At 38.7% G+C, this 23,963-nt stretch overlaps 1 protein-coding gene across 4 annotated transcripts in view; it reads right to left on the reverse strand.

Moving 5' to 3' along the window:
* Positions 1-379: 379 nt before the first annotated feature.
* The window catches only part of LOC105271464 (SAM and SH3 domain-containing protein 1), a 136,363-nt gene continuing 112,779 nt past the window's right edge, over positions 380-23,963 (reverse strand). The window contains exons 5-18 of one of the 4 annotated variants that reach the window (XR_892652.1): positions 23,145-23,284; positions 14,040-14,201; positions 13,155-13,211; positions 10,721-10,787; positions 10,161-10,332; positions 9,812-10,040; positions 7,941-8,180; positions 6,766-6,864; positions 6,128-6,466; positions 5,525-5,737; positions 4,944-5,094; positions 4,482-4,820; positions 723-1,229; positions 380-610 (exon numbers count right to left, since the gene is read on the reverse strand). Coding sequence is in view for 3 of the 4 variants with exons in the window: in XM_011313031.1 (XP_011311333.1) it covers positions 4,126-4,820; positions 4,944-5,094; positions 5,525-5,737; positions 6,128-6,466; positions 6,766-6,864; positions 7,941-8,180; positions 9,812-10,040; positions 10,161-10,332; positions 10,721-10,787; positions 13,155-13,211; positions 14,040-14,201; positions 23,145-23,284 (2,564 nt within the window). In the remaining variant the exon portion in view is untranslated. Of the gene's footprint in view, positions 611-722; positions 1,230-1,846; positions 4,821-4,943; positions 5,095-5,524; positions 5,738-6,127; positions 6,467-6,765; positions 6,865-7,940; positions 8,181-9,811; positions 10,041-10,160; positions 10,333-10,720; positions 10,788-13,154; positions 13,212-14,039; positions 14,202-23,144; positions 23,285-23,963 lie in introns of those variants that run through there. The other 3 variants (XM_011313031.1, XM_011313040.1, XM_011313053.1) reach the window with 3 other exon arrangements.

Consider the following 23,963-nt stretch of genomic DNA (forward strand, 5'->3'; position numbering starts at 1 on the left):
AAATTTGTATCAGGAGCACAGAAAGATAGTGGAGGTATTCCATGGTTTTCGCTATGTTTCTTTATTCGTATTCATTTCAAATTTGTATCAGGAGCACAGAAAGATAGTGGAGGTATTCCATGGTTTTCGCTATTTTTCTTTATTCGTATTCATTTCAAATTTGTATCAGGAGCACAGAAAGATAGAGAAGGTATTCCATGGTTTTCGCTATTTTTCTTTATTCGTATTCATTTCAAATTTGTATTAGGAGCACAAAAAGATAGAAGAGGTATTCCATGATTTCCGCAAGTTTTTTATTCGTATTCATTTCAAATTTGTATCAGGAGCACAGGAAAATAAAGGAGGTATTACATGATTTTCGCTATTTTTTTTATCCGTATTTATTCCAAATTTGTATGAGGAGCACAGAAAAGTAGAGGAGCTATTCCAATATTTTCGCTATTTTTTTTATTCGTATTAATTCCGCTTTGATGTGTGCCCTTGGCCCTTCATAACTTCAATGAAAATCAAGTCAATGAAGATTGGCGAACAGCCGATTACTGGAGAATAAATGCATCTCTGGAATTCTGGAATTTTGGAACTCTGGGACTCTGCTGACAAGTCTTCCTAGCTGCAAAAATGAATTATCATGTATTTCAGGCGAAAATTTCAGCAAAGGACAAGTTCTTCTGTTTTTTTTTTATATTTTTTTTCCACCTCCAGTGATTTACTGGATCTCTCACCTCACATGAAACCAGGTGCATTAAGATTAAGAGATCCAGTGGGCAGTCCCACCCAGGAGGCCAGAGTCAGACAGGAACACTTGGGCTGGTTAAACTGCCCCAGGTGGTGTCGGCTCTACTGCGTAATAGTAAAGTAGAAGATGGATAACGAGAGAAACCAAGAATACATTCTCTTTCTCTATCTCTTTTAGCCGCTACCTTAAAACATTAACCAACGATGCAATTAAAGATTTCACGCTTAACGACGAGAGCAGCTCGGTACAGGAGGTGCGTCCACCATGTCACGATGTAATTGCCCCAGGGGTATTTTCGGTGCATCGAATTTTATTCCCCTCGTCACTCTTTCCCACCATCCCATGCCACCGCCATTCTACCATTTACCCGTACGGTAAATGCACCTTTATACATGAGCCAGCTGGAATTATATTTAGACAGTAGATGCCTTGTGGCAGATTGTGACGAGCTGAAGGCAAGCCGTTGTAATTATACGAGACGAGATCCAGTTTTCTGAGGGAAAATTATATTATTACCATATCAAATTACCTAATGGCTTTAAAACAAAAAAATCATTTCATTTTAAAGATATAACGAATTCTATTTTAGTCAGATAAATTTTATTTGATTGAAATACAGGAATTTTTTCGAATGCAGACGAATTAATTTCAGCTGATCAATTTTCCATTATCGAAACCAAAATGGCGAGAGTTGGTAAAGTGCAATAGTGACCGAGGGCTGACACCCTGACTTTATATTCACTCGTCCCCAAACTTTCCCTCTCTCGAGGCTTAACAAATAACGTCGTACATCGTTATCAGTAGGGTACATTCCCCTCAGAATGTAACAAGAGAGAGAGAAAGTACAAGGCAGCACGTAGAATTGCAGTTGACTCGGTGAAAATGGGGGAGCAATGGTGTGTTATCTTGCACCGAACAGTTAAAGGATTTTCCCCAAGTTTCATGACGCCAAGAAAGTGGTATAAATAATTAACAGAGCAATTATCTTAATGCCATTAAATGCTGGTATCTATTTGCATGAATTAGGGATTTAGTAGTCAACTAGTGGAGCCGAGTAAATTGGTAATGAGAGGGAAAAGTCACGGAGAACTGAATACTCCGACAACGTGATTTCATTTTTATTCTTCCATTCTTTATTTTTCTATTCACAGTCAATAAATTAACAATGATCGAATTCATTACAAAGACTTAAGACTTGTATTTTTAATTTTTTTTTTCACTGCTCATTGTCGCTCTTATTTAAGATTCCGTAACTAGTCCCGCAATGAATCAATAAATCGGATCATATAAAAAGTAACGCACACACTGGCGCAGCTAAAAAATGTTTCATTCTTCTCTTATTGTTTCGTTATTTTTTTTTATTTTTGCTCTGCTCATTATTTACAAAAATTTCATTTAATTTGCAATTATGGACTAGATCGCTAAAATCTAAATGAGTGTTCCGTCATTTAATTTCATTTGACACCAATCGTTCGTCATATCTGAGAGAATTTTTCAAAAAACCGATGCGAAGTCTTTGATTGAGGAAGAATTCATTAGTCATTCAAACGATTGATATTCTGATGGGTTATAGGTATTTTAATGATTTCTTCTCTTCTCCAATCGTAATTGCTACAAAAATGAATTTCACACCGAACTACTTGGGCGCTTCCAATATCATCGTTGTCGAGCTAATAAAATCACTATTGTGTCTATTCTCTTTCTCTTTCGATTATTAAATTGTAATCTCATAAACTCGTCACTGATTAACATCTTAATTAGTTTCATCTTCCTTAATTAACTCTACACACTGCGATTTTCTGTGATCGATGGAACGGATAAATTCTATATGTAGCAACATCACCGAAGCCTGTCAGTCAACTTAATCCAGATATAAATCAATATTTGTTTTCAATTTGTGATTCAAAAAAAAAAAACAATTTGTCCCCTGTACCCGTCATTTCATTGACCACTCATTGGGACTTTGTCACTAGACACTGGTCTAGTTTATCGTTTGATTGAGTCGTTGGTAAGCATTTACATCTGTGTAAACTAACCTCTACGAAACTCGATAATGATGGAAAAATGCAAACATGCAACGATTAAGTGAAACTCGTTAATTCTTGACTTTGATTACTCAACCAAGTCAATTTCATTCGTACATCGTCTATTTACAGAGTCCAACCGTTACATGCTGTTATAAATTACACTATACAGATACACATAAGATCAAACTTGCATTCATTAATATATCCACATATCTACGTAATTATCCTCATTTTTGTTTCATCGTCTTCCGTCAATTTATTAGACAGAATCTAGTCAGATTTGGCAGAGTTGAAACCAATGAAAAAAAAAACATTTACACCTCTTGTTATTGGATATTTACACGGATCCCTCTAATTTTTCTCTCCGTTCTTGACATTCAACTTTCAACGATTAATTGCTATTGTTGATGATATACAGTATGTACACCGTCATCGTTGATTGCAATTAGTAACAACGATAACATGAGATTGTCGATCGTCAGTACTCAATACAATTCAAGCTGTTCAGCTGGCGATCACCAAATACAACGTACAAAAAAGATAAAACAATATCAAAAAACTCTTTAAATAAATTACCACGAGATATGTTATTCTCCTAGATCAATAAGTTGTGACTTTTGTCATTAAAAAATGTATAAAAGAATGAGTTTGAGCGTTTCTATTGGCAGTTGTGATTGTTGAATCGTCAGTTGATTCAAATTGGTCTCGAGTTCGGTAAATATTAAATAATCATACATAAGAACAATAAAGCGACCGACAAATGGTCTATCGATGGTATTTTAAATCTCTTGATATTTTCTGCTCATTAATTTATTGCAATAATCCTTCGATCCTACCTAAATCGATCTACTATCACAAGTATAACTCACTGAGTCAGTGGTATACCCTAGGCCTTTCTACTCGTTCCAACGAGCTTTACAAAGATCCTCCACATTTACCATATCTCTTTGAAGTTAAATAAGGACGTCATTTTTTTTCTCCTGAATATATTTCAAGTGCATGGAGAAATAAATTGCCCATCAAATGGCTTTTCTATTTCCATTATATCCTCATACCCAGTTCTATCCTCAAGAGTCGCGATCGCAACGCAATGGAATTTATACGACTGTTCGATTTTTCATGAAATAAAAGGATTTTGTGAAAATAATCGAGAAAACCGTGAGTGAATAGGAAATTTACATTATTCTTCAGATTCAATTTTACTTTTGACGTCACAACGTCGGAATTCTATCCATTTTTCCTCAATCGAGGACATCTCTAAATATAATAATCTGAGCAACGTGACGTCTCGAAAAATGAAAGTGAGAATATGCAATTTCTGTATTCAATTTCAAATACGAGAGAATTAATCAACTGGTGTATTTACGGATAACTACTATCATTCTGTTTACTCGACCCTTGTGACGTGGGTGAGCCCCTGGCAAAATTACCAAACGTCTTGGTTGATGAATCGACAACAGCTGTTACAAGTACTTTGTCCCTAGGTGGTGGTGCTGAACTTATACTTGACGAACTAACACCAGAATCACTCGACTTTTCGCTCAAACATCCCCGCTGATTAATACTAGCCGTTGCATTAACTGTTTCGCAACCAATTCCAAGATCACTACTACCACCAACTCCATACTTAGACATTGCCAATTTACCAGGACTAACATCATCGCCAATAACCACAGTATCACCAAAATTACCCCGTTTTGCAATAAATCTTACGTTACCAGTCGCTGTACGGAGTTGCGGTGACTTTTCGAATTGTCCTTCCTTCAGTCCACCACTGGAATTTGGAATGTTCGGGTGATAATCTTCTTTGGCGTCGACGTGCACCGTTGCCTCGCTGCTCTTTTGCACCGCTGAATTGAGATTGTTCTCCCGTGATAGTTTACCGGTTTCTGGGCTTATTGTTCGTCGTGGATTTTTGTGCGCGTCGTAGCAGCCAGAGTCACGGGGAAATTGGCGGCGGTTGAAGGGTGAACAGTGACCTGGGGTTTGACCCGTCAGGGCGAGACGGTTCATCTCGTCGCCTTCGGAACTCGAGGCCAAATCACCTTCACTTCCGGCTGTTAAAAATGCAATGGGTTATTCAGAATTCAATTGATTCGGTTTCGGGATAGTCAAATACTATTATATTCGTATTTGTAACGATTATTTAACAAATGTTATTAAAAATTTCCAATACTTACACTGAAGATCATGAAGTAATTGCACGGCCGTGAGTATCTTGGCCCTGTGCTCCGGATGATGAATACGCAGATAATCAAGATCCGCCGGCTCGAGTTCTCTGAACAGCTCCAGGTCTTCATAACCATTCAGAACAAACACCGGTATGTGCTCCTGCAATCAAACACCAAAATAAATTTTGATTGCCGTACAAAACGCTTCACCATTTGTTAATGACAATATTGTCGCGGTCTGTACTCACTCCCCTATTTACGCTCTCAATAATGTTATTCATGGAAATTTGAGGGGATAAACTCCCAGAATTGTAAGCAAGGGGAAAAATCGAGAATTGTGTTGAGGCCACCTTGAGATACTGCCAGAGGAACAGAAAAAATTGGAAACGAAAAAAAAAATAATCCGAGGCAGTAGATAAGGTGGACAGAAAGGAAGAAATAGAACGAATGCGATGGAAAGACGGGAACAGTAAATCCTGCTTTGCATTTGGAGTGATGCAAATGTAAATCGTTCAGAGTTGGGTGCAAGATATTGTCCCCCCCCTCCTCACCGGAAAAAGAGAAATAGAAGAGCGAGAAAAAAAACTCACCTGAAGATTCATTCTCTGTAAGAGCTCTTGAACTGAACCTGGTTTTTGTCTATATCTTTGTCCCCATTTACCTCTCTCCGGCTCACCACGACGAGGCACTCGTTCGTTTAGTATCTCAACATTTATAAACTTGAAGTGGCCAATACGACTGTGAACCACTCCTTTCCAGAGGCCACTTGTATTCATCTGTACTACATCAATCACGTCGCCCTTCTAGAATACCAAAATCAAATGAAATTATTCTTCTAACTCGTCCATTCGTTAATGAATATCAAATAAATAAGTTCACACCACGCGCAGCTCTAATAACTTTCAAGATAATTAACTGAAGCAGAATGAATTAACAGAAAATAGTATTTTCTTTTGTTGCGCGACGTAAGGTGATTAATTAATGAATAGCTTAATTCATAGATTCCAAAGTAGATGAGTGAAAAATGACGACGAAATTCATCTCGAATTGCTGGTCGTTGAATAAAAAATCGATGCGCACTGGAATCGAGACTTTGGTTTCGATAATAAAGATAGATCACACGTGGATAATTATGAGAAATTGATACCTCTGAAGTTTAATGGTGTTTTTAGAGTAGAACCGATGAGACTCACCTTAAATTTCAAGGCATCCTTGTCATAGGGGCTCGGTGTATAATCCACGAGTGCTTTGGCTCGACAAAGGACAGGTCCAATGGATGTAGGACTAGCCGCATCCCTATCCTCACAGGATATCGAGCTGTGATTGCTACCAGCTCTTACCAATGCCTGTGTACTCGATCCACTACCGCTGGGTAGACTCTCAACACTACTCGCACTACATGGAAATGCCTCGGAGGACGCTCTGTCCTGTCTGAGCCTCGTAATTTTCCTTTGTACATCGTGCCTCAAGTTTCTTGCTCTTCCAGCTATTCCAGCCCTCGCATCGCCCTCCAGAAGAGCGCTGGCCTCTGACTGCAATACATAATCATTCAATCCTCTATAAATAATTATCACAATTTCACAATATAAAAAAATCAGTCCCGTAATTGTGCGACGTCAGACAATCAATCGAAATACATTTCCAGAATCGTTAATCAATAATGTCGATTGGTCGGTGGATTTGTGTCTGTATGTTGTACAGGGGAATGGAAATAGTTCATGCTTTTTTGGACATTGAATTAGTGCAATTACTGGAGATTGTTAATGCAGGGTTAATGCAATAGCTTAAAAAGGGAAACTCATAGATTGAAAAGGAGATGGATAGAACGTACTGTATGAATTGCTGCCGAGTGTTGATTCTCTAATTCCTCCTGGTCCTCGTAATCACTTGATTGGCTTGGTGATAGCCCCTCCTCACCGCTGCTCCGACTCTAAAAATCCATTCATACTTGGAGAATAGAGATCTTGGCGAAATGATTCAGTAATCGAGTGATAAATATGTACAGATGGTGATTAATATTTTACGCTCGTCTCAACAGCTTCACAGAAAATGTTTGATCATTTTCCTTTCATCTTTGTCGTAATAATTCGATTATTATAAATCCCTGAGGGCCAATACTTTGTGGTTACGTTATACCACTTGATCACTGAATCCAAATTAATGAAGAATAATGAGAAGTAAAAAATAATAGTGATTTAATAAGAGGGTTTGAAAGCGAGGCGATTATTAATGAATAACTAATGGCTGTGGCAGAATAGTGTTGATGAACATGAGAATACAGTTTGATTATTTATTCAGTCGTCATTTGCGTCTGTCTGTAGCAGCGGTGGAGAGTTTGCGGGGTCCTAATACAGTAGGAATTTGACAATTAAGGGGAAACGTAATAAATTCGACAGCTATTAAGATGCGTGCAAGTTTTTCCGATAATTTTTTTTCATTAATCCTGGATAATCAAATGAGTCGTTTGAGAATTGGGGTGATAACGGAAAGATCACGTAATTGAGGTTTCACGTGAGCTCAATCTTTGAAAATAAGTGATAAATCCCCACGTCTTCGGGGAAACATGATCGGAGGCATTTTCCGTGTGGCACACATGTACCCTTCATCCCCTTAATCCCCCAGACTCAAAGACCCATTCACGGAAAATCTATATTCATGAAGGTACATCGTGTGCAACACTAAATATACATCAGCATTCTCGGTTGTTTTACGATGGAGATGCGATATCTCGGATCGGTTTTCGGTGGAAATAATGATTGCGTCAACGGGTGTTTGAGTTGAGCAAAATAACGAGGGATTTTTCCCATTATTTGGGTGTTTACGTGAGTTTGTCAACATCTTGGGTTGAAATTCTCCCGAAAATATCGATTTTGGGGATATAAATTTGATCGATAATGGCAAAACGAGAGATGCTTTCAATGAAATAACCGAGATGACGTGTGGAATGATATGAGGGTGTGATTAGTTTCTCTATCTACTAAAATAACTTCTACCCAAAATACGAACGTAGTCGTGTTTGCTACGGTGTGGAATGGATATCGACGATTTGACCGCAGTACTTGTGATACTAGCTGAGGTAGTTGCTACAGGATGACGTTGATTGCTACGGGGTGACGACAAGTGGCATTGGTAATTGTTGGTTGATTGGTGACGTTGACGATGGTACTGGGGACAGTGGTGAAGTTGACCAATCATTAACTTCTCGCTCCTGTCCACCGACACTGTCGACAGTCTCGAGCTCACATTCTGAAGTATTTTTTTTAATTCTGTCATTTCTGTCTTCAACTCACAGCTGATTAACAATTGTCCACATGAAGGGGAAGATTTGATGGGAGTAAACAATCTGTTACAACAAACTGTTTTAATAATTGCCTTAAGCTGACGATTGATTGAGTCTCCGGAAAATTTTCAATAATACGCACGACGAGAAGACGGTGAAGAATTGATCGATAAATTCAAATAAATTATTCATAATATCTCGTAATAAAGAGTACATTCTGGACTATTAAATGAAATTAATTCCGATAAATTCAAATGAGCCAACGATTTTCCACTCATCAATTTTTCTCTTTCTCAATTATCATTTCAAATTGGTGCAATTTAATTTGGCCCTCGAACCCCAGTGCCAACAGATGCAAATAAAATCCTCACTAACGGCTGGAATTTCATAAAAAATTCTTTGATACGAATTTTCATTCTGCCCCCTCGGCTTCTTTTTCCGTAAAAAATGTGCGTCGTTAGAAATTGATTAAACTATGAATTGGAATGTATATGAAAGCCTTCGGCTGTTGGGGTGGGATGGGGGTCTAAAATTCTCATATCGATGCAGCGCAAACGATACGATGGGTGGGATATGGATGAAGTAAAATGCGGAAGGGGAATGGGAATGAAGGGAATACTCTGGAGAGATGCAAAATTTTCATCGGATTCCAGATGGTCCACAATCTTTCTCTCTCTAGTCCACTGTACTTGCACCCCTCAACCCCTTCCTTTTCTCACTACCGCCTATTTCCATTGGGGATGAACTCACCAACTCATACTGAGTCAGGGAAAATTGGCAACGTTCCACGTCGATGAATAGGTTATTCACGTTCGTACTTCGCGCTAAAGTGTGACGAAGGAGCAAAGGGCCATTCTCGCCTGGGGTTTTTCTCATTTTTTTTTTCCATTCACTCTGTGTTTAGAGGAGAATAATCCAATGGGAGAAAAAAATCACGTATTATATCCCTCCACAATTACAAACTCATGTATAAAATCAGATAAAATTTCTCCTAAGTCTTTCATAATTTTACAATGAAAAAAAAATAATCTGCAATTAATAGAAGAATCTCGTGAAACGATTTTGCCATTCTGAATTTTGATGTTATGGTCATACCAGAATTTTGAATATTTGGCTAGTTTTCTCGAAACATTAAAATGTAGCTTTTAATTAGCCACGAAGCCCTTCATTTTTACGTGGTAATATTACATTTCACTGAGTTCTAATAAATGCCTTGTGAAATTGAAATGAAAACGAGTGAACACAACGAATGAATTATTCATTCGGTTTCAATTAATTGTTTTGAGAATTAATGAATTTCGCTGCAATAAATATAGAATTTCCAATAAATCCATGAATTTAACGCAAATAAATTATTCTTCCAGGATCTCCACTGACTAGTTCGATAAAAATCGTCACCCACAGGCTCAAACTCTCATCGAAAATCAACGCGTTTACTAAACAATCGAATGAACATCATCTAAATTATTCGTAAGAGTTTCGAAATTCTAACGTCCACGCGCATTCACAAGAGTAAACCAACGAGTAAAATAAACGAACGATAGAATTGACGAGAGGGGTTGATTGATGAGAAATAAAATTGATATATTTGACTGACCTGTACGTCACTGCTGGCGTAATCACCACTCTCGCGTGATGCCCTGGAATGCGTGAGTGGAATGATAGTTGGCGGATTGTTGTGTCCCTGAGGGACAATGAGACCTCTCATTGTCGACATGGCAGCTTTTCGTGAACGATCACGAGGGAGACTTATGTCGCCGGCTGTCCGAAGGGATATCACACCCTCGCCACGATTCTCTGGTCGAAGGTTTAGGGTGAAGCACACCCTGAAAGAATTAGAAGGATTTGTCTGTTAATTCCGTGATATTATTTTCGTAAAAGTCGTAGGGACTCTCACAGCGACTCAGTAATTTCATTCCATATCAATTGAATATCTCGACGTTTACCTTCCATTCTGAATAGTAGCTGTGGGCACAGGTCCACCACTGGCTCCCATGAGAAAATCCTCAGGATCAGATTCGTAAGGTGGCTCGTCATACCAGTGCTGTCCACCGGGTCCTGGTCCAAGGCCACTGGAGCCCCCGCACCTCGCATCCTCGTCGTACATATACGTGTCATCTAATAAGAGCCCGATAAAAAGGAAAGGAAGAATAATAAAAATTCAATCACTGTCAATTCGAAAATTTTCACGGTCAGATGGAAGATAGACACTGGGGGTTCTTGATGGACATGGGTTTTCAGCATATACGTCCATTGAGAGGGAAAAAAAGAGGGTTAGACACAAAAAAAAGTTGGGGACGCGACGGGTGTTTACGATAACAAGATTAGATGAACTATATGTGGGGCTTCGGTGTCCCCAGTCGTTCGAATATCTTCCCTTTCTGTTTTATTCGTCTGGATAAAAGTCGAAAGGTGAGGGAACACATCAGGAACGTTGAGAGGAACATTTCTACTTCTGGATATTCCCGGTGGAATTTTATGCCCGAGAATTGGCCTGCTTACGTACCTCCTGGATTTTGACCGCGACCGTCTCTTCCCAACTGCATTAGACCCTGTCGAATGTCTCTCAGAATCTGAAACAGAAAATTGAGATATCGGAGGGAATTCCTACCTATATATATTCGGTATCAAATCGATTTATATATTATCTAAATTGTCAATATTTTTTTACAATATTCATGCGTGATGGCTCAGCTAAACGCATTATATTAGAATATACTTTTTCACCACGAATACCTCACGCACCAATTTTTCCCAAAATCCTGAATAATCTTAAATCATGTCCTCCGTATCCCCCAATCTCGTTCAAATAAGACCGAGAATAATCCCCTCATTTTAGTAACAGCCTATCCCCGTAAAAAAAAAGTTCCAGTAATCACAAGCGATAGTTTCCTCCCAAGTGCGCCATAACACCTCACCCCTCACGTTTTTCCTCAATGTTTTTTTCATCTAGTCCCATAGTTTTCCCCCCGAAACAAGTTATTTCGACGGAGGTTTCCAGAGTAATTATCGAAGTTGAAATCGGCCCGGGGGGTATCTGAGTAATGGACGAAGGCGAAATGCTTATACTACAAGTAGATGTTCAACCCCTCAAGGTGAGAGAGAAATGACTAGTAAATGCGAGATGAGAATTGTCGGAGATACTCCCAATGGCAGTGGATAAAAATGGACGTGGCTGAATTCTTTGGGAGGCGAATGGAAAAATACGAGGGAGCCTCGACATTTTTTTTTCGCCTTTCTCTGTCTACTCCTGAAGTATGGGAAAATGGTGGAGAAGAGCAGTGAGCGTACTCGAGGGAATCGTAAACCTGCGGTTGGTAGGTGACACTAAAACTTTTACGGGAATGCCAACCTTTATTTCCATATTGCTTGCAGTCTCAAAGGCAACTTCTTTCCTATTCTGCTCACCCATTTGTACGCTCCCTTTTTTCCCCCCTTTCACGTTTTGGATGAGATAGTTTCTACCAATTTCATCGAGTCCACTCACAAACTTGCGAAAGAGGCAGTGACATTTTATTAGTCTCTTCCCGTTTCTTTTTTTTTCGCCACGTCGTTTTGTTGTTTGCGGTAATACGAGATTTCTGTCGCTGCAGGGGATTTTTCTTTTTGCTCACTTTATCTTGGAAATTGTTTAAGGTCGAAAGTTTGTGGAGTGCTTTTAAGCACGATAGAGGCAATTTATTCAATCAATGGAAAATAAAATGAAGGCTTAGGATCGATGGGGGGAAAAAAGTGAAAAAGAACTTTGGAAATTCGTTTTGCTGAGTTCTCTGATAAAGTCTTTAGCTTTAGTTTTCGGGATAGGGTGGATAAGAAGTTTTTTGGAGGTGGTGGGAGGCTTTCTAGGCTGATCCGGGATAATCTCAGTTCTGGACTTGTTTTGTCGTTGATTTTTCTCCCGGAAAATTCTTGACCGTGACAAGTTTCAACTTTTCGATCGCCGTTAAAAGAGAGATTTGACAGGAACCGATTTTTTTGGTGTTGAAATAATAAATGTTACGGTGACAAAGAGGTGAGGTACCCATTAACTAAATTATTAATTTAGAGTATCAAAAAATAACTCTAGATTCTTCAATTTTCCCGAATCACAAACAGAATGAATAATCAGCTTTTCTTTAAAGAAAAACCCCACAAGATCTCTTACTCAGATGGAAATACTTGATTTACTCGATGTCATTTCCCCGAACGTGGAGAATCAGATAAAAATATATCTATAATACAATTGTGCATTCACCGAAATAAACCCATAATTGAACTACACCCCCGAACCGAGGAAAAAAATCACGTATTCACGATAATAATTTCGTGCAACGAATTCATGACGCATCTACATTCGCTTTGAGGACGAATATCATACCCTCGATCTCTCGGTCTACTTTACATAATAAGAGAGGCATCGTAGCTACTCATATCCCTGTGCAAAGTGTATTGCATGGACAATCATGAAATTTCTTCCTACCGCATGCTAATTTCTGGCTCAAGCCGTATTTTTATTTTATTTTTTTGGGTATGATGAGCTTTATCGTTTCACCGATCATGTTATCAACTCGACTTTTAACTTCCACTCGATGGATCGATCAATTAAACGTGAGGATCGTGTAATGAACGAGAATTATGTAATGTGAGAATGTAATCGTGTCGCGTGCAATTGCCAACTAAACGTCAATAGAAAATACCATTTGGAATGGAAATCCATCGCGTGAGGCTTTTACACGTGATGTGATCACATGATTCATACGTGCGAATACGTCAGCTCGTGTTTCTGGTGTGTAAATATCGTAACCTATTGTTATGGTTCGATTATGGGGAATTTAAGTGTTGGGTGGATTTGAAAAATTGTTTGTTTCGATCGAATGGAAATATCTCGGCGAGAAATATTCTTCGGTGTTAAATTTCTGGACTCCTCATGCATATTAAAATCAATAAACAGTTAAACTCACTTCTTCGTGTTCTTTGTGGAAGCGCTCTTTTTTCCTCAAGGCATCCTGCACCTTTAACTGAAAATAAAAATTTTTATTAAAACGAATCCCAAAGTTTTCGTTAATAAAAAAGTGATGAAATGAAATGAATCGGATTGAAATGTAAATTAATCTCGAAACTATTGATTTGCTGACTAAATCTGAAAAGATCTTTTTTGCCGGAAATTTAATCAGCTGCAAAAAAAGTTCTTCAATGTTTCTCCGATAAATCGATCAGTTTTTAGATAAATGGATAATTAACAGGAATGAAATTTGACTTGTTGGGCGATTGCAATAAATTTACGTTCGCATGGGAAAATATATTGATTCCATTGAGGGAAAATTCATTGAGGTGAAAAGGAAAATCGTCAATACCATCTACTTAAGATGAATTCCCCTCTTGAATCCCCATTTTCTCCATTCACCGGTATTTTTTTCTCTTACTGCATTCACAGAGACATTTTTTCCTGAATTAACAAAAATGCAAATGCCCCAGAAACTGAATTTACTACATTCCACTCGGCAGACACATTCACGGAAAAAGTTGAGAGACAGACATGAAGGAAGCGATTCTCGTGTGTGTGGTACCTCAACCCCAGCAAGTCACCGAGTTAAATTTATGGTAATCGTAAAAAGTGTGGCATAATGCGGTGCGATAAAAAGGGACTGTGTCACTTCTTTTTTTTTATTCAACTTTAAAAAAGAAGTGACTGGCTGCGGTGAATTGAAGAGAATCGTTGAACCATGGAGAGCTAATGATAAGCTGATAAGACATTTTCCAATGGATTCTGCGAGGTTGAGAAAATATTCATTCACCGGGGAAATGTCGGGTTGCCGTAAGAAATACGTGAATATATTTTAGAGTACCCTGTGGATGGTTTCCTCGAAGCTGTTGGCTTGTCCCCCATTCATCTGGAAATACTTGAGTCTGTCGTAATCCCGGGGATCCACCATGGACCTGAGGATGGTGTGTCCCATGTCAGAACCAAGCCCCAGGCCACTCTGTAGTACACTGTCAGGAGTGTCCACCTGAAATAAAAAAAAAACAACTGATGAGTTAAACAAAAACATAATAAATTCTTCCAATTCCATTGAGAATTAATCAACAATTTTTTGGTTGAAGCCCTAAGAATTAATCTAAACGTTAAAAGCCACCGGTACAACCCTAAACTGCAAAAAATCCATAAATCATTCAACCCCGGGAAAATGAAATTTATTCATTGAAAGATACGAGGGTGAAAGGAAAATCTCCATTTCGTGTCTGCACGCTCTCTATCACCAAAAAATTGTGTGGGCACGTGGGACAGTGATACCGAGGGGCAAGTGAAACTCGATCTCATCTCTCTCCTTATATTCGCGTCCCTTGAATAATTAAGATGAAATGAAAATGAGAGAGAAAATTCAGGAAGTGGATGGAAGCTTCGGATGTAGAGATGGTGAAAACGTTGAATCAAGGAGTATGAGGTGGATATAACAACTTCAGACAAAGCATCGAGCCCAAGTATTTGCAAAAGGGGTGAATGTGGCTCTCGTAAAATTATGAGTAGCCAGTGAAAACCAAGGTTACAGATAAGGGGATATATAATTTGGGAAATTTCAAGTCACATTCTGTTTGAGATTGCGAAACGATAACGGACTCCGAATATTCCACAAGTTGAAATACATTTGGATGATTGTAGAGTTGTTTAACTATCCCAAATTCTCATCGCTGATTAGAATTCCGATGTTTAAAGCAGACATCCGGTATTGATTGAACAGTCAACTTGTATAAAATTCCCATGGATTTGGTTTATTGTTTGCTCCGTAAATTCGAGGGCTGACATTTTATTCCACCCTTCGTGCACATCTCCCCTGATTTTCAAGATGAATCAACAAAAAGAAAGTCAAATATTTCGCCGAAGCAATCAGGAGTGTCAACAATTTTACAGCATCTGGAATGAATAATTCCGTCTCGACAACGAGAGAGATGAAGGTGAACATCTCATTGTACCCGCATGCCATCCAGTGGTCGATTCATTCTCTCAATTGTTATCTCACCCCTCGTGATTCTCCGGGCAATAGATACCCAATGGCTACACCCTCGTGACAAATGCAATTAAGTACCTGGCATTTTACCCCATTCTCAGCTCCATTCGTTCACTCCTGTTTTTTCAACATTTATTTTGGCGTCTTTTTTTTTCTCTTCAAGAGACCATTTCGTACTTTTTTTCATGCCCACCTATCACGCTTTTATCTTGTGATCTTCCGCTACCTAGTTGGCGCTAAAAACTTGTGGCCACATTCAAACCTCGGTACACGGTGATTCCGATATCGCATCACACTATTCGAACTCCTGGCATTCCACACGATTCCATTCGCAGTGACAACTGTAGATGAAGACTTTTTTTCCCCTCATGCTGTTCATTTTTTTTTCTCTTCATTTCAGTGTTCATTCAGAGCGAGGGAAAACATGGGCCAATTCATGAAGGATTCGTGTTTTTTGCACACGGTTTTTTGGCTTTTTGGTGTAATTACATTGAATTGAATTCATCAACTGCGAAGAACATTCAGTGGAAATTATGATCATCCCCATCCAGACGGAGTAATTGTTCTCTCCTCATTCTGTTGGTATTCACGTATGCAATCCAAAAAAAGGATTTGCCTCTTTCAATAATCCATTCGCTCATTTATTTCAGGAGTGAATTATGGAATGATAATTACTCCTCTAGATACTTTCCGATATTTTAAATTATGATGTCCGCCATCGAAGAGTGAAGACTCCAGTCAAATAATATTAATTCTCAAAACTAGTTCGACGAATTTTCATTTGGAAAATTCTATTCGACGGATAAACGACGAATATTTGGTACGAGGGATTCTCCCGTATGAATACATTCCAGATGCATTACACTTGATGCAGAATGAGCTAGTGGATATGAGATAAACTTGTTGCTCTGGGGGGTGTGCAATTTGTAACATCAGTGCATGTCGGAGACAATGCATTGAACTTGAAGAGGGTTTCAGATTCTATATCCAGCTCTATGCAGAATTCACCTCCACTTCATGTTCACCCGGAATATGTTAGCGTCACGTGAAGTGTCGCCCATGCTCTCATTTTCGAATTCCATCGAGATGATTTTGTCTCGAGCAAAATTCTTGATTTACTTCCTCAGCTAATAGCTCGTGATTTGAGTGAAAAGTTTACCTCTAAATCTGCAGTCGATATTGTGATTGACGACACGTAATTTACGCGTTGATATCTCCATGATATCTGACGTGGAAATTCACTGAACTTGTGTATTTCAGTGATTTTCGTTCTCTGAAGTTAATTAGTTTCAAACCAAAAATCCTCGACAATTACCCTCAATATTCTTGAAGCTCCATTCGCTTTTTCAAACTTCCGGTTTCCTCTTGGAAACTCTCGGTGTGAGGTACATTCAATAGAATCTCGAGAACTTAACTGAGCATAATGTGTAGATTGAAACAGTAAAATCCGAGAGAATGGAATCCCACGAGGAGTGGATTTGGAAACTTGCAACAAACACCGAGAGAGACTTAACGTTGTAATAGAAAGCCCTCATTCTTGCATGATGAATTCGGTAGGTAGCTATAAGACAGGGTGAGAACAAGACGGTTTTCTATGAATGGTCGACAGATAGAACCTATAAAATCTCAAATTGTTTTTCCTGTTATGCTCAAGCTGTGAAAATGTGTGCGTATACCTGGAGCGTAAACTTCCTGACGATCGCTAAAGTCTTAAGTGCAACTTGTGCCTGTTGTATCTGGAGATAGGAATGCTACGAATATGGATGCAGTAACATTGTGTGCGAATGGTTGTGAGAAGGATGAAGGGAATGGTTGGTTGAAACTTTATCGTAGGGAGCCAGACTGGCTATAACCGTGGAGGGGAGTCTGTCGCCGAAGGGCATTATTCTCGATTTTCTTCGGGTATGCAAAACTCGACTTGAGTAGTTCCCCCTTTTGGGTAGAGCATCTTTAGGTAATTGTGATTGTAGCTGGATAAATAAGGAAACTTTTATTTTTCATGGTTTTTTAGCGAGGCATGTCTGGAGAAGACATAGGTATTGCATCAGTTGAAATTAAGAATCAATGAGGATTGATCGATTCCATTAAATTCAATTTTTTCATCAATCAACGGTTCATTCCACGGATATTTGTCCCGTAGAAGCAGAAAAAGTGAGCTGATATTTCAGGAATTGATTTTATAATCTTTGAGGATGTATGCCCATAATTCCATACGAATTATTCAATTCAGAATTGTGAAATTTCAGGAAACTATTCTCGTAACAATGGTACCATACAATGAGGGTTGCAAATGTGTCGAGTGTGAAAAGGGTTTTAGTCTTATCGAACGTAGCCACACGTAACGTAAGTATAGGCACTGAGGGAGGTTATACGAACACACTGACCGGGTCAAAGTACCCGAGATTATAGCCAGTGAGAGGGTAATTGTGGCCTCGGGCATGTGTATGACCCATCACGTGACGCAATCACGATCAGGTGAGGGGCTACCAAAATTGTCGTTTCAATTCCAGGTATTTTTGGGATCAATAGATTCATTCCAAATGTATCATCAAGGTACATCATAAGTGCCCATTGCGTGATTTCTCATAATTTAGGAAAGAAAAATATCTGGAATGATTGATCGAACACTAGAAGCGATAATTTTGAACGACAATCGTATTGACTTGAGATCAGAGATGACCATCTACTTCCAGACTGTTGGTACTATCTTACAGCTCATTTCAGCGGTTTCTGATACTACGGGGTTAATTAAGTGGATAGTCAAAAGCGCATTCTGTCACATCCTATCACTATAAGACCCTTGTTCGATATAACAGGAAGCCATTGCTGAACTTCAAAGAACTCTGAGATCCGTCCATTTGACCGGTAGGAAGCCAACCTTTAACCCTCTCCCATGTCCTACAACTGACTAGAACACTTGTTCCGGTCATCCTTTTTACTCCACTCTTGATGGACTTAACGAGAATATCCAGAGAGAGGTACAATACAATGTCGGAAAAACGAACGAATGAAATTCCATTTCTCGTGAATAAGTCAGCGAATGGGATTGCTGTTGAAAATTTGACGGAAGAGGACACGTAAAGATGAAACAATTTATGGGGCTTTATAATTCACCGGGACTGATACAAAACTCTTTCCGATCAGAACGAATAAAGTCATTTCCCACAGCCGGTGGCATACCCCGTGAGGCCATCATAAACCCATAAATATTCTAATATCATCCGAACAACTCTCAGGGTTCTCAAGGTCACACCTGTACAATCTTTTGTGCATTAATCTATCTGCATTCCCCGGTGTAGCAGTTAAAGCCAATGGATTTCACTCCGTCGAACAATTCATATGCATATTCTTCATCATATATGTCAGTTCAATCTCGGCATTCTATTTTTATTCGTTCGCAACTGCATCAGCGATCAACAGAGAAACTATGAGAGAACTTATTTTATGAGCGCGATTTCAATGAGTGTATCTAATTTATGAGTTTATGGATCGAATCTATTGGAAAGCGTCACAAAATATTCAACGAGTAAAAAATAATAATCGCGATATGATCAAATGAAGAACATTAACTGTTGAGGCAATAATTTATGTCGGATCCAGTGAAAATAACAAATGGCTTTTACGCATGAGATCAGGCTTGAGTGATTTTCTTATGACAGCATGAATGAATGATGGAGGCATCGGGGCGATCTAAAATGACCATTAAAAAAACAATGACAGCATCTAATTCCTGATTTCACGGATTTCGTTCATTACAAAATGATGATTACAAGATAATTGTAATGACCAGAATATAATTCTTGAAATCGAAACCCCAAATCAGTCGAAATGATGAATGATTATTCGATTCGATTATCGTGGAGTGGCCAAAATATTCAACGAGGACAAATAATGATCATACCATATAATCAAACGAAGAACATTAGGGATATTATTTAACAACTGTTAGGGAAATAATTGATGTCGGACTCTGGTAAAATAAGGGAAAATAACAAATAGCCTTTACGCATGAATTCACCCCTGAGTGATCTCCTTATGATAGTATGAATGAGGAATGACGTTGGCAGAAGTAGTCTAAGCACGCGAGCGTTGCGCCAATGAATATGAAACAGTCATTAGGGCACCAATGCGGAATCACTTAGGCACACTCTGTGGTCTCTGAACGTTGATGCGTTTGCCCGATTCAAACTGAATGACTGGGGTTAGATAGGAGGTCTTGCATTTGAATGCATTTGCCTGCAGGTGGTTCTACAACCGAATGAGTTGGATCGTGAGATTGTGGGTGTGCCAACTGGAAATTGTACACGTGTAAATGAAATGCGGTCACAACCAAGATGCACACAATTGCCCCCTAACCAACTAGATTAGACGGTTGTATTCCTCCAATTGTGCACTTTAGTATGTCACTTTCATTGCGATACCGACTGTCGATAACACAGAACTATATCAAGGTCATAAACTGTCATTTCTGGTTCTAGCCATTGTGTGGAAACCCTAGACAATCACGGTATATCGGACAAGTGAGTCTCGTGAGATGGAGATATGTTATGGACAAGCGTTAACCGATTTTGGTTTATAGCGGCAACATGCACCCGACATGAGAGATCTGTTGGCTTCGTAAAAAATTTACAGGCCTGATGGTTATTGTGGCAAGGGGTTGTATTGTGGAAATTATATCGACAGCAAATGGTAACGGACACGTCGATTAGATGAAAGTCAACCGAAAGTGGCGGAATTCACTGACAAATTGAATAAAATCTAACCTCTGAACGCATCAACACAACCTGGAAGACGTATTTCTAGGGAGTAAAATGGGTATCGAAGGGTGAAAATGTCGATTTAGATATTTATCGCACCGTTTAATGTAAAGAGAAAGAAAAAAAACCGGTCAGGCAATGTGGCGCAGTGGTTATGCAGTTTCTCTCTCACCCTCCATCTGGCTATCGTAGATTCGCTTAACTGCCCCATAAGTTTTTCGCGATACAACTTCGGTATGTAAAACAGTTTGCTGTGCCTTTTTACCTCCCCCGGGTGGTTCGTACGTGGAGAAATAAACGTGAAGAAGTGAGAGAAAAAATGTGCCATAGGTAGTTTAAATCGAGCTGCTACCCCCAAACGATTTTTCACCCTAAAACTCACAATTCCACACTTTGTCTTGCCGGTTTTATTACCAATCTCTCTCTTGCCATTTTTATGTTCACCCCCTCGTCCGTTGTACCTCTTCCTTGCTTTTTTTTTCACGGTGGAAAATATTTTTTTTATTCAAACGAGAGACACGTTCACCGGAGAAATACTTTCGCACAATTTCTACTTCTCTCCGAAGAGAGGCAGTAGAAATGAAAATAAAACGGGACATCACCCCTGTGCAGAGTCATGGGGTTAAAAGCGAGTGTATTTCACGCCTCTTCTGACCCCCTTTTTCACCCACCACCCACCTCTATCCCTTCTCCTAGAGCTTCTCGACATTAGCATATAAAGCGAGCACTACGTCTTGTTAACCTCCAGATACATTTCTTTTCTCACTTGTTTACATTTTTTTATATTCTCTTTCATCCAACGTATTTTAACCCTCCAAATCTCGAAATGTAAATTCACAAATGGAAAATATTTCTTATCATTCTAAAATGCAATTCGGGGTTATTACGGAAATCATAAATCTTATGGATTTTTTAAACCTCGACGTGAGATTTTCAGTGTGAAAGATTAATTCTCGCCTTTTTCTCCAATTACACGACTTCATCAATTGGATTTCTATTGGATTTAATTCTCGCGCTCATTATTATGAAGAACTGACTGACTGATGGAAAATCGTTGAATTTATCAAATACTCAATGGATCATTTTCAATATTCAATGATTAAAGCTAAAAATAATAATTCCCTCCACAGAGAACGTCTTCACCTAACGATTGATCACAGACATGAATTCACTGGAATATCAATTGCAAAAAACGCATAATGAAATGAATTTCTTCGAGACCCATCGAGAAACCTATTAATCCAGCCTTTCAGTCTGAAGTATATCGCCGGAAAGGAAAAGAAAATTCACCAGGGCGAAATAAAACCTAGATACACACGGTGCCCTAACATCAGGGCGTTAAAACCAAAATGAACGTTGAAAATCGAATTTTCACCGTGGAAAGTACCACCTCACAGCGGGAATAGAGTAGAAGAGAGCTTTACGTTGGGCTGTGGGATAGACGGTGGTTTGGTACCAACTAGAATTGAATTATACCAATATATAGTGTAGTACCATGAATTACGTTGAGCGGCTAGTGGTTAGAGGAGCCTCGATGCCCAGCACGAGAGCAAGAGTTTTCAAGCAAAAGTGGATTTCGGTATGATGGATCGAATGAAAAGGCATCATACTCCGTACATTCCATCACCTATCAAACGAATTTTCCATCATGCACGAGTAAAACATATCGAGACACAAAAATAATTGATCAAGTGAAATTGATCAATAACGATGATAGGTATCGAGAGAATTTTCAAAAGGCGTCAAAAAGCCAAGTGTCAGCTATTTGACATATGACAGATATACCTTTGATCGTATCCGCGGAGTTGGGATGGTTTTTCAACCACTTTGATGATCCATATGAACTATTTTCAACCTCAATGTGATACCTGACGGCAAAACGACAAGTATGTTACGATGGAGATGTGTGTTCCAACGGTATTGGACTCACAATAGACGTATGGAATATGCGAGACCTGACATTGTGCACTACCCCCAAAGGGTCATATTTGCTGGTATCATATGTGGCCTGTGGGCTATGTTACGAAATTCCAGGAAATGTCGAACCACAAGGGTATCTGTCAGCACAGCTACATCGAATACGAATTCAGAGAGAATTCTCGTGCTGTGATGTAGTCAGTGATTGTTTTAAAAACTTATTGTGAACTGTATTTTTCGGGTCTTAATCAGATGATTAGAAATGGATCTCCATCTCCGTGTCAGAAAATTCAAAACAAGTGGCGAATTTTTAACCAGGATTCGAATTGAATGAAGGAAATTCATAAAAAATTGAATTCGAAATAAGCAATATGGAAATTATTCTGTCTGATGTATTTGAGAACTTGTGGAATTGAATAAACACCTGATAATGAGAATATTTCTGCTTTTCTTATTTCCCTTTTTTGAAATTCATATCTATTAATGATTATTGTTGATTTTTGTATCCATCAATTAATTGATACATTTCGTGGGAATTTACAGGTGTAAACTTGAAATTTTTCGAATAGAAAATTTGAAGGGTTTCTATAACGGAGAAGTCTATTTCTTTAAAATATTTCATTTTTCCACGTTGGAATTACCCTAATTACCGTAATTACCGTAATTACCGGATACACGATACATCCGTTATCCCTGTAGGCGACTGACGGAATTGATTTTCATTAATGATCTCGTTAATTACGAATTTGAATACACGAAAATAATTCAATAGCCGTGCAGCTGTTGCCAGTTAAATTCAACATTAGGGAGACGCGGTAGAATCGTTTAAATCGACGACATGTGATATTACTTCACGAATATCGATTATAGACTCAGTGTATTCTGTCGACTGTATAAAATACTGCCTGTTACTATTGACGATCTCTATTGTCGGACGATTGTTCCAATTCACGTAGAACTCTATTTGTATGAACTAGTCCGGATGACTAGACTCAAATAATAATTCACTAAAAATTCGACCTCCACAGGAGGAGACGCGGGCGGAAATTATTTTTCCGATTAATTTTACGGAAAAAAATTAATTCAAGACTAAATATTCACGTTTCCATTGAAAATTCAATGAAATTTGCGATTTCTTCTTTTTCATGAATAATTCGAGACGAATGATTCTGTTCTGAGAATTGAGGATTTCGATACAGTTCTGGTCCTGGGAACTCAAGGAGACTGAACTCCAGGCGAAGTGAAAATACAAATAAAAAATGAATTCACTCACCCTCTGGGGAACTCCCATCCTCGCACGTCCATGCCTTGGTGATCCCTGCGTCTGGCCCTGTTTCTCCTTCCTATGAGTCTTCAATCCTCTCAACAGTCGTGAAAACGTAGTTTTCTTTTTACTCGTATTCTGCCCTTGCTCTGAAATAATACAAAATGGAAATTTCGTTAATTAAATATTGCTCCTGTTATACTCACTGAGTAATGAGAAGTCGGTTTATTTTAAAAGAGCATTAGTGCCGGCCAGAATGGAAAGAAATGTCTGGGATATCTCGGTTAAATAAATTGAGAAGTTTGGATTTTTTTACTCTCTCAGAGATAAGAAGATTGGAAGTGATGAATTATGGACGAGGGAGTCATGGCAGCAATTAGACTTGAATGAGAAAATGTCCATTAATTCAGTTTTTTTTTTAAATTGCGTTATTTTATCGTTTGTGAGTACAAGTGGCAGTTCGCTTCATTCCACTCGAATTCTTGCATGTTGAAATTCCGTTGAAGATCAACGAATGCGCGAATTCCAAAAATTAAAACGCCCCGCTCACATTGATTTTCGTATCCGGGATAAACTGTTTTTTTTTTCATTTTTGTTCTCGATGCTGTAATCACTAGACAGTATTACAGTTGTTAATACAAGTGTTTCATGAAAAATCAGAGATAACTTACGAAACCATCTGAACTTATAAAGACAGGACAACTTATTTCTGACGCAATTTTAAGGCAACTCCAGGGAAAGACGTAATCAATTAAAGTATCATAAGTAGAAATAATGTTGAGAATTTGTGAAGTAATTCTTTTGTGTCTTGGAATGATAGATGTGACC

This window comes from Fopius arisanus, unplaced genomic scaffold, assembly GCF_000806365.1.
Source record: "Fopius arisanus strain USDA-PBARC FA_bdor unplaced genomic scaffold, ASM80636v1 scaffold00004, whole genome shotgun sequence".
NCBI lineage: Eukaryota > Metazoa > Arthropoda > Insecta > Hymenoptera > Braconidae > Fopius > Fopius arisanus.